The following is a 14,963-nucleotide window of genomic DNA, read 5'->3' on the forward strand; positions in this document are numbered from 1 at the left end:
GATGTAGGATGTCGTCACTGTCGGGAAACATTCGAGTCATAGCGTTCTAAGTCCCGAATGTGTGCCGTGACAGGCGCGAGTCCAGACTCTCGATCTGACACGCGACGGGCAGAAAAAGCCGCGGACCAAAAATCCTAGGTTTGCCAGCCAAAGGATAAAAAAGACGGAACAATGGTCGGAGTAGACTGACCCCATCGACGGGGAGCTGTCGAGTAGTGTGCGTCCGACCCCACGGTTGGAAGCTACAAAAATAAGACAAATTTTTCTGCGTAGCGGATGCCGTGGGTACACCGTCTTCGTACGTAGGATGCTCCACTTTCGGGGAGTATCCGAGTAGTGCGGTTACCAACGACCGAAGCTGCGGGGATAAGACTAGACCTTCTTCGCAGTGGAAATCCTTGGGAAAGGGTTATTTCACGATCGGGGAATACCCACGGGTAGAGTAGCCATTCGAGTCGGAGTAGGATGACGTCTTCATCGGGAATCATCCAAGTAGATGCATTAAGCCCCGCGCTTGTGATGTGACAGCACGTGTCTAGGATTAGCTACTCTCGATCGGCACACGACGGGCACAAATGTGGCAAACCTCGAATCCTAGAGACAAGAGGTCGGGCTTCGAGTCTTTAGAGGAGAGGTCAGGCCTCGAGTCCTCAGAAGGGGAAGTTTGTGTGGTCAACCCCGAGCAGCGTTGGCAGATCTACGGATTTCTCCGTAGATCAACCGATGTTAAGCATTTCTACGGAGCTACGGATCGATGCTCAAAATCTACGGACTTTCAGCGTTTCCTACGTATTTTCTACGGGTTATCGAAAAAATTAATTCTGCGGATAAACGGAAATTTTACCTGACGACCAAAAAAAAAGGTCATCAGGTTCCATTTTGCCAAAATCAATACATTTTTCGATTTTCATCAAACCTACGAGCTCGAGCGGTTTGCAATCTGACAACGCTGACCCCGAGTCATTACGAGGAGAGGTCAGAACTCGAGTCACTAGCGGAGAGATCGGGCCTTAAATCGTGCAGAGGAGAGGTATGTGTGCGTCAACCTCGAATCGATTCGAGGAGAGGTCGGATCTCGAGTCGTAAGAGAAGATATCAGGCCTCGAATCGCGAAGAGGAGAGGTTTATGGGGGAATCTCGAAACATTGCGAGGAGATGTCGGTGCTTTAATCGTTAGCGGAGAGTTCAGACATCAAGTCATAAGGATGAGAGGTTTTGATGAAAGTATTCTCGTCTATGAGTGTTGCACATCAGCGCGCATAGACCTCCCACTATTGAATCATAGAGTTTAAAAAAGTTCGAGGTGGGAACTAGGTCTGCGGCCCCAGGTCTGCGGTTGCGCTGAGAGGATAATGCCAGTTATTAGAAATCTTGTTAATGCCGGTCCGGCATAGAGTCTTATACCGATAGTTCCACTTCTAAGGGAATTCATTATTGGAGTAGAGTCTGATTTGTAGGTGTAGATTTAATAAATTATATCCTGCAGAATACATCTGATTTGACAACCGGGTTCTCGTATGTGGAACTCCATCGTCGATAGCATCAGAAGACACTTGCAATCGCGATTCGGGAGCATAAGTTAGGATGGATTCGGCAAACTCAGCTACGAAGGAATCCAGATGTTCATCGAAAAAAAGGAAGACATAGAAACACATTGCGGCGAAACCATGAAGTCAAGGGGGGTTTTCGGGATCGTAACCGTAGAAATATTGTTTCCTGCTCTATGCCACGATAAAGTTAGACAGGTATAAAACAAGGTCTAAAAGACAATGATGTCTCCCATAAAACATTTATATTAAATACCATAATTACATTGTTTGTAGACGCAGCGTTTTAAAAGGATCCATAGTTTAGTTTTGTTCAATTTTTGTTATATTTGTGTAAATACGAAATTTATAAAAGTTTAAATTTACACTTATTTTACTTTAAATGACGAACAAATCTATCATTAAGTTTTTGTATTCTAATGCCATCTGTCAACCTCTCTCTCTCTCGCTCTTCCTTCCAGGGCAATGCGGCCAATTCGTCCGAAACCTCGATGGCGACGCAACCGGGCGGTTCGGTGACGTCGAGGGCGGCCTCCGAGAGTCGATCCGGGCCGCCGGGATCCAGTAGCGGCAGCGTGCCGATCCACCAGAATCAAACCGCAACCGGGGCCAAATTCCGACACGGGCTGTTGCAGCTGATGATCCACACGATAGACCCATTGCACGATGGTAAGTTCTCTTCCCCCCTAAAAAAAACGCCTCTAAAAGCGGAACACAGGAGCGACCGCGCACACGGTTCGTTTCCTGTGTTCCCCTGTGTTGCTGGTGCATTTGACGCTTGGTATGCGCGCTACTGTCAGATCATATTTTTTTGTTTTTTTTTTATATTTGTTTGTTTTTCTCGCGACTGACTGTGATAGTAAAAAGGAGATTGTGTCAAAAACACTAACTTGTATCGAAATACAAAATGTTTAATGTCTGATTGTTGAATATGCTCATCACGAAGAAAGAGATAGTGAAATTTAAATGACACAGAAAACGACACCCATCACAATTCATCAAAAGCTTTCTTAACTTATTCTGACTAACATTATTAACAGATTTCTATGCAGGGTGACCATCAAGCCTCCGTACTTTTTAAAAATGCTTCAAAATCGTAACCCTGCTAAGTTATCAAATTTATCAAATCGAAAAACCTGAATAACAAACAACATTCTATGGAACCTTGGCAACAACATCAAGATAGGATCGAAATTCTCTCCCACGACTTCAATACTTAATTTCAGTCAGTTGCAAATGCATCTTCTCGCTGGCACTTTTCCGTAAAAGTTGTTCTCGACCTTATCAGTGCCATCACATCGTAAAGCTGAGAGATTTTCCTACATTACATGGGATGTTTTTTAAGGTATAGACCTGTGAGTTTAGCAGGCTAATATTCTTGACCTTAAACTTCAGAAGCGAAAAAACAGCTTTTTACACCCTAACATTCAACTTTCAAAAAACATAATTCGTTTACAAATCGTCATATTTACGTGATGTTTTCTCCAGAAGGTTTTTTGAACTATTCTTGTATTTTATATCCTGTTAAACCTTATAGCCAAGATTCCAAAGAATGTTACTGTTTTTTGATTGATTCAATTCGATTCACCCGGAATATTTATTTTTCATTATGATCAGACTTCCGTATTCCCATTTAGCTAACCTGTTTTTTTTTTCTCTCAGATTAAGGTCCTATGTTTCATCCAAAAAACATTTTTTTTTCACTAACCATTCAACCTAAGACATTCATTTGATTATTTAATTTAGTTTTTTTAATAAAAGTTGTGGACCAGTTAAAATAATGCTATGAACAAGCACAAATTGAATCTAAGAAGAAACAGAAAGACTAATGACAAAAATACTCATAATCACTAAAACAGTACTTAATCATTCATATTCAATAAGCTCTAAACCTATTTGTTTTAATTTGTAAATTGAAAGTAAATACTATTTTTTGAGGTTATCAAAGTATCAAAATATGCTTCAACCTTTCTAATCCCAAATAAATTATTTTCTTTTTAATTGGTTGTAAGACATCTTATTTATAACTTAAAAAACGAATAGAAAGGTTGATGCACAATGTCATCCTAGATAGTCCTTAGCTCATGCATTTCACCCATTCATCACCAGACAGAACAAAAAATTTCATCTTGTTTATTGCTTTCGAATCACTGTGATTTGCTGGTGTTTTTGCCAAAATCAGAGACAACATTTCGCTTGGTATTGGTTTTTTTTTATTTTACTTCTTTTTTATTTTTATTTCGCTCATGTGTGTTTCTGTCTGCCGAAAAATTCAATTCGCCAACCATATCGCCATCGCCTCTCAAGACACCAGAGATTGGAACGGATAAACAAATTTAAGACAGAAAACAAATATTTTTCGTAATTTATGGGAAATAAGTGTCCCGGGAAATCCCTGCTCGTTACTTTCGCAACCCGACGATGTTGTTTTTTTTCTGTTGACGTTCTCTCGAGTGAAGGGATAATCAAGCTCCCAACATAACATTTTGGGGTCAACGAAAGTTCACATAAGTTACGAGAAAAAAAAACACCACGAAGCAACTGGATTACTTTTTCAGTTTCTTAGTTTTTTTATGTCACACTCACACAACCATATTTAATCATGCTAAAGAGTGTACAGCTCAGCTAAATACACAGCAATATCAATGTGTTTGCCATTTATGGTTAAATGAAGTAGAAAGTTTGAGATTTGTTAATTGTGTTGCCAAAAGTAGAGAGTCGTTGTTATCGTTGCTAATTCTGAGATGCTAGCGAATGTTACGTTTATTCTAATCATCAGTAAGATAATTATAATCGATTAAATGATAATGAAACCAAATCCTACGGCAGAGGAAATTATGAGCTCATTCACCGTGTGGGCTCTATCTACTTTAATACTATCTTGTTTCAATCTGACCTTTGTTGCACGGACGATCGCACCTTTCCACTTTCAGGTTATCACGCACCAGTAATTTTACAACTTACCAATATTTTCAGTAGCCATCTATCTTGATAAGCCTTGCTCACATTCGAAGAATTCAAACTCAAACAGTAAAAATAGCCCTTCCACTAACTCAAATGTAATTTTTCTAAACCACTTTCATTGTTAAATTCCGTTTTCTTTCGTCTTGTTTGAGTTTGAAAAGATTAAGCTACAGGTGCATTGAGACAAAGCACGCTGTTTAAAGAACCGATCGATTAAAAAAAACATATGCCTACATTCCATTGACTTTACTTCACTTCACTGGAAAATCAAACATTACTCTCCAAGGAACAGATCACATTTTGTAAATCAAAACAACACTATCACTTATATAAAACCTATTGTGAATTTTTTACCAATTTTTGTCATATCGAATGAAATTCTTTGTTCATTAAAAACTATTAGAAAACACATCTAATTCAATATACTTAGGTAATATTTGCTGAGGTTGAAAAGACCTATGTGTAGGTACTTCATGTGGATATGAACGTTGAACATAATTTTTCTCCAATAGCTCAACAACCACTCTGGGAGAAAACTTTGCTTTTCGAAAACTAGCATCGCTAATTTTTGCACCATTCGAAAGTTGGGACTTTCAGCTTTCATTTGAGCCTAAATTTGAAATAATCCACCGGGTAGACGCGCCGGTGGATAATTTCAAATTTGGGCTTTATGTTTTTTGAAGATTTTTTAACCTTTCCGATGGTTTTTTCAAATACAAAATCATACTAAAAACTGTGAAAACGCTCGTCTTAACTTTAGCGTTAATCCAACTCCATATTTCAATAACATGATTTATTAGAAAATTTTCCTGGCTACAACTTTGTAGAAGACATCAAAGTGATACAAATTAAGAAAAAAAGGAGTTAGAATGTCTCAAACAGAGTGATTATTTTTTCATTTGAAAAATCTAATCAAACTTCTCATCACTGATCCTATCAATACCAGAAATAGTATTCTACGAGTTTAGTAATTGTTTGTAGAGAGTATAAATGTTTAGGATGGTTTATTAACATTAAAAGTCAATCTTTCAAAAATTTGTTCAGGATAATCTGATGTAAAGAGTATTTGTAGAGTTTTATTATGAAAAAAATGCCTCCTGCTTTTCTTGAAAATTTAAAACTTGAACTAAGTAGGTGTCAGAACTTGAACTTGAACTCGAATAAATATTTGGAACTAGGAAACAAATTGGGCTTTCTTTTTACATTTTAGCCCAAATTTTAGATAATCCACCTGGATTCCAAAACCTAATAGGGTGAGTGCTCCTACTTTGGTCCTAGAGCCTACTTTAGTCCTAAAATGCCGAAAATTGTAAATAATTCATTTTGCTTGCAATGGATAAAAATGCTGCTATGTGCACAATGAACTCTTATTCTTCCTGAATCCCTCCATGCCGCTTTTTGCCATAAAAAGTCTTTCTGATAAAATGTTTAACGTTTTTAAAAATGTGCCTCCTATTCAGTGGTAAATTAGACAGCTCAATTAGAAGGGCGCGTTTTGAGAAATGAGATGAAATAAGGAAAAAATACGTTTTTTAGTTTCCAAGCCAAAGTTTAAACGGTAATTACTTTCACAACGGGGAATATGAACCAGACTACCCATTTCTTCAAAAATAAATGAAAATCAATGGAAAACCCGGAAAATTTGTAAAGGGTCCAAATATAGGAGACTTTGACTTTGATGTTCCAGTTTTAGACCTAACATCACAAAAACTTTGTGTGAATACCAAACAAATCAACAAAGGTGCGAATTTTTAATTGGGCCATAATTCAGTACCAATATTGAACATTTCTTACATTTTTTTGTTAGCTTTACGCAAATAAACTATAAGTTGATAGACATATAAAAGTTTCAGCTATTTTTCTGCTGATAGAGCTGACGGGGAGAAAAAGTGTTTAAAATATTCATGACAGAAATGTAAGTTTTTTCAGTCGTTAAAAGCTGTTATACTTTTTTATGGTAATATTTGATTAAAGATTACACTTTTATTGAATTTGTTTATTTATTTTCGAAAAATCATATATTTTATAAGAACTTTTGATATAGGTCCAATTGAAGGTACCAGTACAGTAGCAAATTATGAACAGTAGGTTCAAAGATGGAAATTTTGATCATCAATATCTATGCAAATCTTTCAATAAAGGCGCAACCTATTTTGAAAATTCTCATTGAAACTTGTAGATAAGTTAACGAACTATAAATAAATTTCTTAAAAGATAGAAAGCTCCCGTTTGTTTATGAGAAAAGCGTGATTATTTAAAAACCATCGCTTAAAGGGTCCAAAGTAGGGCAACTAACCCTATCTTTGTTGAAAATCTGTCATCATTTTTGATGATTTCTGAAGGTTTTCGTACTTTTCACTTTAAATTGATTGTAAAACCTTAGACACGGGTACCACAAGGATGATAAAGTGTCATATATCAAACTAAAAAAAAATCAACCTATTGTTTGAAAAACAAAATTGTACAAAAGCTGGCTAGCAACAAACTTGTATACAATCTACATTGCACAAAATAAAAAAAAATGATAAAATTTAGAACCAACAATTGCAAAAAAAAATTAACAGCAGGTGCTATTACTCCCACTATCTACAGTTTGGATTTCACTCTTTCAACTGCTTCAATTTTCGAAGAATGTATCAAATTTTCGTTTAAAACACCTTAAACTAACGGGATCTTTAGAAAAATCGGAGTGACAAAAAGAATTTGATATTTATTCCGGAATAATAAACCTCATGAATGTTCATAACTTCAGATAGTCCTAATCCAATTTATGTAAAAGATTGATTTTTTAATGTAAATAAACCATACTGAACATTTATACACTCTACAATCAATATCTTAGCTCGAAGAAAACTATTTCTGGTCTTGGTAGAATCAGTGAATTCTCAATTTTTCTCAATTTTTATCACTTTGATGTCTTCTAGAAAGTTGTAGCCAGGAAAATGTTCTAATAAAATAAAATAAATGTTTCGATTATAATCGTTTTACCATTCGCGACTTTATCAACGTTGCAGTTGGCGGATTGTTATTGAAAAACTTATCCGGTACAACTGTGTTCGTTGTTTACTCTTGGGCTCGAACTCGCGGACATCGGCTTAGGAGACAACAGACTTGCCAACTGAGCTATATCACAAGCCCTATTTGAAAATTTTCTAATAAATCATGTTATTAATATGTGGAGTTGGATTAACGCTAAAGGTAAGACGAGCGTTTTCACAGTTTTTAGTCTGATTTTGTATTTGAAAAAAACCATTAAAAAGGGAAAAAAATCTTCAAAAAACATAAATTGTTCTAGACTTGCCGGTGGATTTTTTAAAATTTGGGCTAAAATGAAAGCTGAAAGTCCCAACTTTCGAATGGTGCAAAAATTAGCGACATTCACCTGCTAAGGGAAATGATCGAGTATGTGAAATACTTAAGCTGAGCACCCGAATACATTGCAACATGTGCTTCGTATTTCTATCTTCTACTCGTATTCTGTCAATAATATTATATTTTATTGTAAAAACTATGGAAATATTCGATATTTTACAAACGCCTTGAAAAGCAACCTTTGAAATCATTGGATGTTAAACGCCCCAGTGTAGGCAAATGATGCTCCAAAACATTGGATCAAAATGACTCAAAAACAACACAATATTCACTGTGAATATGAATAAGTTCTATTATTTGATTCAGGAAAAATTGGAAAAAAAAATTTCCGAAGTTCATCTACTCATAAAAACAGTTTGTGAACATTTCTCAGTGAAAAAATGCAAAATTTTGAAATTTTTGACTTTATTTTGAACTGTGTTTGTTTCAACCAAATTTTTCTGCTGCTTTTGGCGACAAATTTAGTGAACCGATTCGATTTTCAGTGCACGTTTTTTACTCAAATCCGATCGAAAGTTATAATTATTATGCATCCTAATGATAATTATGGACTAAGCAAAGAAATAGATCGATATATCATTTCAATAATCAGTCTGTATTCGTGGAAAACTGCACTCCAAAATTTAGAATAAAACACGTGGTTTTGTTTACATCTTACCGAACAGCACCTTGAGGGGAGGACGATTTGTCCAAAAATTGATGGAGGCATTTTGATCGGATATTTAAAATTTAATAAATAAATACCTAATCTTCAGTTTACCATAAAACAACAATTTACCACAGTTTTTCATAAATTGATGAATCAAATATATAATTTGAACAATCAATAAAATCAATGGTGAAGATGTTTTAGGCCATCAACGTGATGTATATAAGTTTTTCATTTGACCACTTTTAACAACTTAAGTGATGGATAGCCACCACTAAATTCAATTTGGTTGTTATTCGTGTTTAAATGAATGTCTGGTAATATATTTTTTTAAATTACATGATATTGGTTTTAAGAACACATTTGTGTAAAAATAATCCACTAAAAACCTTGCAAATTTCCAAAATTTATCAAAATATAGTCGCTGGCGTTTTACCCAGCAAGGGCATTATGGACAGAAGTACCCTACATTTTTATTTAAGTGCTCTCGGTTTTCACCACGAAAATTTCACCATTCAGAGTGTCTCGTATAGCGATGGCTTATTGAAACCACTGAATGATCAATCCAAAGCCCACGATCTAGATCGGGAAAAGAATCAGGATCAGAATCAGAATCAGAATCATGAACAGTATCAGAATCGAATAGGTTTAAATCAAAATCAAGTTCACGATTAGGATCTGGATATGGATCTGGATTCAAATAAGAATGAAGATTCAGAAAGAATGGGATCACGATTTGGATCCTAGTAATCATCAGAATAAATTTTAATAATATAATCTGGATCTTATTCATGATCAAAAATATGATAAAGGTCAGTATCAGAATCAAAATCAAAGAAATGATCCTTTTTATATCTTACTAGCTGACCCGGTAAACTTCTTTTTTACCTAATAAGTCGTTGAAAAATGTATACAACTCTTTAACTTCTTCGTGCGCGTGAATCAGTTTTCATGAAAATCGTCTTCAAGTTGTTCGAGTTTTGTCCCGTTTCTAGTTGATTTTTTAGAGGAGCCCCCCTTCCTTAAAAAGTAATAATCTCGAATCTATAATACAAACCATGTTTGGTCCGAAAAATCCTCGGATACCAAATTTTAGTTAATTCCGAACGACCATACATACGTGATGGTGTTACAATAAAACGCCTCCATTTTTATATATAAGATGTGGAAAAGAGATAATTTTGTATGGGGACCCCTCTTTCATGAAAAGTGAGTACAAACCATCTCTGACCCGGAAAACCCTCAGATACCAAATTTCACTTAATCATTAAAATCAATAAAATATCATGAAATTAAGGGGTAAAGAGGGAGAATTTCAAGATTTGCAACGTGTGGCCAAACTGAGCAGCTAACTTGAGTAAGAGAGCGTCACCCGTTTTTATGTGACGGAGCCTCCCAGGAAATACATTCGTCATCCGAATATAAGTCCTATGGTGACAAACGTGTTTAATATTCATGTATAATTCGAAAAATCATTCACTAACTTGAGTTTGAGCATTAACTTTTTAGGTCATGATGGTTTTTAAAATGTCTGTCCTCCATTTATAGGAATGAAATTTTAAAAAAATAGGAACATTCACTGTTGGATGTTAACTTCATTGGAAACAGATCTATCATGATTGCATGTTTAAAAATTGAACGAACGATTTCAATAGTTTGGAACCTATTCGTTTTAGATTATCATTCATATGATAGAAATTTTAGACAAACAAAAAACTGGAATGAACAAGGTAGACTTTTTTTAAAGTAAGATTATAATTCTGAACTCAAATCAATTTTAAAAGTTTATTCACAATTCGTACATTCGACTCTTGGTCAAGTATTGATTTTTAAGTTTCAGTTCATTGGAAGATCTTAAATCGAACACTAAAAAAAGATTTTCATTTAAAAAAACAGTAAACTAACTTGTTGAACGCTTCGGACAAAAAGAAAAAAATGAAAAGTACAGAAAGTATAATGAGCTACTATTCTTAATAATAAATAGAACATCAATATCTATAGGATATGTATATTTATACTTTTAAACATTAACAAAAAAATTTCAAAGATCTTTAACTTTTTTGTGCTTTGCCAAGCTTCTTTAATGTATGAGGCATAGATTAATAAAATGTGAATACATTTCAATTTTTGTTTTTTTTATTTTCAAACAAGAAAAAACATTTTGTAAATTCTTTGCCTTAATAAGGGCCACAGTTTGTCTGAGGTTTATAAGCAAAGTTCCATAATTTTTTAATTTGATCTATTGTATAAAAATTATAGGAAATAACAATCATTCAACAGATTTCTTATTCAATATGTTCCGTAAACTTTTTTCGAAAGGCTCATAGTATCAAGAGCTTCCTTAGGAAATCTCAAGGAGCATAAGAGATGTATGAAAACATGATCGCACCATTTACCAAAATGGATCCTGATCTTAACCCTACTCTACTAACGCAGTCATTTCCATGAATTCTTGAATATGGATTCGCAGACGTACAAAGGTATCCATAGCTGGTATAACTTTCTTATCTCTGCTTCTGCCTATTTCAAAATCATAATTATGGGGTATGCGGGAGCGAGACGTCGCTTGTTGGACTAAAAAAGTATCTAACTAACATTCCTTCCTAATATCCTCACTGACTTCTAGGACGTGGCCGGCCCCTTTATTGGTTATGTTTGACATGAGTTTTGTGCATTGAGGATGTACTATTCTTTTGGACTTTGCACAAAGCTGATGGCTTCGATCAATCACGGAGTAGCAACCTATTGGCCATGTAGAATATGTTCCGCTTAGTCACGCCCGCGATCGTAGGGTTCGAAGTGCATAATATGAGATACAAGTTATGTTACACTTTTCAAGAAACTCAAACTTATGTCAGGTTTTAAATTTTAATATGGAAAGACATTCAAAAATTGCTTATTTTTGAATTTTGGTTCAAAGTTTTTCTTAGGAATACTGATTTTGATATTGTATTTAAAATTCCTAATTCTGTGAGTTATTTCTGTTTCTAAGTTTTGATTCTCAATTTCCAACGATTTTGAGCAAAGCACTTTGTTTCGATGACCCACCTGGTTCCTTAAATTAAAATTCAGAATATTTTAAACTTGTGCATGTTGAATGTAATATATTTCCTACAGATGATATAAGCGGTTGAGTGTTGTTGTATCTGTTGGCAAAGTTCAATGCCAGCCGATCAACCGCAGCAGGATTGATTCGATTCATCAATCAAGATAACATCCAGCCAGGAAACATCAATATTCACCAACCAGCAGTAATCTCACTTGGCAGCGTCAGCTCCTTGAAGCTTCAAGCCGCAGCGAAGCAGAATAGCAAAAGTATATACTCGCGATATTCATAACAACCGACGGCAAAACGAATCTAATAAAAAAATATTTTCCTTCGTCGTGCGTCTTGAGGCCAGCACCTTCCATCTTTGTGCTATCGGCGAAAAGTCATTTATTTTCCATAAAAAATACAAACCTTCAGTTGCGTTTAATGTGTCTTGGAGGTTTGGTTCTTTTTTTTTTGCTTCCCCACAAAGCCCAGGTTTCCTCTCTTTGAGGCGAGAAAGCGCTTCGGGTTCCGATCGAACCAGAAGCATCTTGCTTTGAGGATTGAACCTCGTCGCCAGAAATAACATCTCCTGCGTCCTCCAAGAACCACATTGTCTGGCGCGGGCGGACCTAAAAGGGCCCAAAGTCGACGACGACAACGTTCGTTGGCAGGACGAGCAACAAACGGATAAAAACGTTGACATAAAGTAAACGAACCGCCGATATCGTATCTCCACATCCATTAGTGTTTTCCATCGTTATCGTTTTGTACGTACAGAGACGACGCATCACGGAGTCGGTTTGGCGAAAGGACGAGAGCTTTCCGCGATGAGAGTCAATAAAACATAGAGAAAACTTCAACCGTAGAAATTATGTCATCTTCGAATCGAATATGATGTGTTAAATTTGTGGCATGAACTCGTTACCCAGTTTGATGGTAGAAAAATTCAAAAGACGTTGTCAACCAGACAATACTGTTGGCTGATCCATTCTCAAACAAATTCTATCTATTTTTATCTTGCCTTAATTGATCCGTTTTTCAAGTTTATAACACTTCTTAAAAGTGAAAAACGACAAAGAATCTATAAAACCAAACAATTCCAATAAAGAAATGCTACGAAAAGAATCTTGATTCTCTATTTTGCAACACTCATCATTTAGAGCTTTTGTTTGGCAAACTGTTTACAGTAGCAAAACCATCAGCAAAGAAATGACATATTTTGAAATAAAAAGATAGTTCTCAGAAAATTTACAGAAAATTTTTATATTAAATTTGATAAATGACCTGCAGTCTTGCAAACCAACTTGTATCGATAGTGAAAAATCTTCATTTTCAATTTTTCCCAGGATCCCAAGAATTCCCGGGAAAAGGATCGTCAGGTATCCTGATTCCCGGGAACGCTAAAATGGCTGGGAAATGGACACTAGACTGCCCCAAATTTGTATGGGAAATTCAAAACCTGTGAAATGTTATACGCTGCAGACTAAAATTGATCCTAGGCCTAGTACTAGATCTCATGCCAAATTTGGGCCAGATCGGATCACGGGAAGGGGTCGCTCAACGAGCCTGAAGTTTGTATGGGATTTTGAGACATTTTGTTCGGGAGAAACATGAAAAACAAGTTTTTCAGCAATAACTTTGGTTCCCGTTGGCCGATGTCTTTCAAAAACGGGTTTTCTCAAAGCCTAAACTATGAAAAACATTTCATCCGAAGCCTGCATATCGATAAGAGTTAAGACAAAAAAGTTATTAGGCTTCCAAAATGGGCTAACTCTTTTAAGGATGGTATTCATCACTGTAAATGAGTCGAGGCGGTCGAACTTATTGACGCCTCATTAGCAGTGATGAATACCACCGTAAAAAAAGTTAGCCCATTTTGGAAGTCCAATAACTTTTTTGTCTTAACTCTTATCGATATGCAGTCTTCGGATGAAATGTTTTTCATAGTTTGGGCTTTAAGAAAACCCGTTTTTGAAAGAAATCGGCCGACGGGAACCAAAGTTATTGATGAAAAACTGGTTTTTCATGTTTCTCCCGAACAAAATGTCTCAAAATCCCATACAAACTTCAGGCTCGTTGAGCGACCCCTTCCCGTGATCCGATCTGGCCCAAATTTGGCATGAGATCTTGTACTAGGCCTAGGATCAATTTTAGCCTGCAGCGTATAACTTTTTCAAAAGTCGGGTCATTTGGGGCACTCTAATGGACACTCTACTTCAAATAGATAGACTAGTTTCTCTAAGACTCCTTTCGTTAGTTCAGAGCTAATTCAGATTAGTTTTAGCTTTTAAGTACATCTCTGTTGATTTGGATTGAATTTTTTATCCAAAGGATTGAAGGGTGGATGAGTTTCAAAATTGAAATTTAGTGAGCAATAATAACACCATTTAAAACGCTCAATGAATATAGAAATTGAATCTCAAAACTGACTTCCTACTTTAATAGGACCAACGCAAAAGTTTAAAAATGATAAAAAAGGAAAAAATTAAAACAATTTACAAATAGTTTTATAAAATGAAGATTTATCACCGTGATTATCCAAAATTCTAAATTTTGTTGTTAATTTTAAAAGTACCAAAATACATAAATTTGAAAAAAACATTGCAGACCAAAATCAAGCTTGCAAGTTGCTACTACTTTGAATCATTTTTCGCACTATTCGTAGATCAATCCTTAATCATTATTAATTCAGAGATAATAGATATATTTATATTCTGAAGGGCAAGTTTTATAGTTCATATTTTCAAACAAAAGTGTCAATGTGTTTTCACAACTCTTAAATTTGGAACTACAAAGCATACTTTGAAATTCGTTAATTTTTTTTTAAATAAATGCGATATATTAACCCTCATTTGCTCAAGGGTGACGTTCTTCTGTGTGTCGTTCTTTGAGAATCTAATGACGCCAAAAAGTGTTAAATTATGTCAACTATGCACTTCAACTTTTCTACTGTGACTGAAACTATTTTGACGGTTCATTGATTGAAAATTACGGTTTTACAACCTTTTTTCCATTTTTGTTGTAATGATCTTTAAAAAATCATATTTATATCATATATATATATATATATATATATATATATATATATATATATATATATATATATATATATATATATATATATATATATATATATATATATATATATATATATATATATATATATATATATATATATATATATATATATATATATATATATATATATATATATATATATATATATATATATATATATATATATATATATATATATATATATATATATATATATATATATATATATATATATATATATATATATATATATATATATATATATATATATATATATATATATATATATATATATATATATATATATATATATATATATATATATATATATATATATATA

General features: G+C 34.5%; 1 protein-coding gene across 5 annotated transcripts in view; it reads left to right on the plus strand.

Annotated features, from left to right (window-relative positions):
* Positions 1-14,963, plus strand: part of LOC129749208 (sodium/potassium/calcium exchanger Nckx30C-like) — a 435,468-nt gene that overhangs the window by 326,350 nt on the left and 94,155 nt on the right. For all 5 annotated transcript variants that reach the window (XM_055744139.1, XM_055744140.1, XM_055744143.1 and 2 more), the window contains one exon: positions 2,009-2,216. In XM_055744139.1, coding sequence (XP_055600114.1) covers positions 2,009-2,216 — 208 coding nt within the window. The remainder of the gene's footprint in view (positions 1-2,008; positions 2,217-14,963) is intronic.

This window comes from Uranotaenia lowii, chromosome 2 (assembly GCF_029784155.1).
Source record: "Uranotaenia lowii strain MFRU-FL chromosome 2, ASM2978415v1, whole genome shotgun sequence".
NCBI classification, from domain to species: domain Eukaryota; kingdom Metazoa; phylum Arthropoda; class Insecta; order Diptera; family Culicidae; genus Uranotaenia; species Uranotaenia lowii.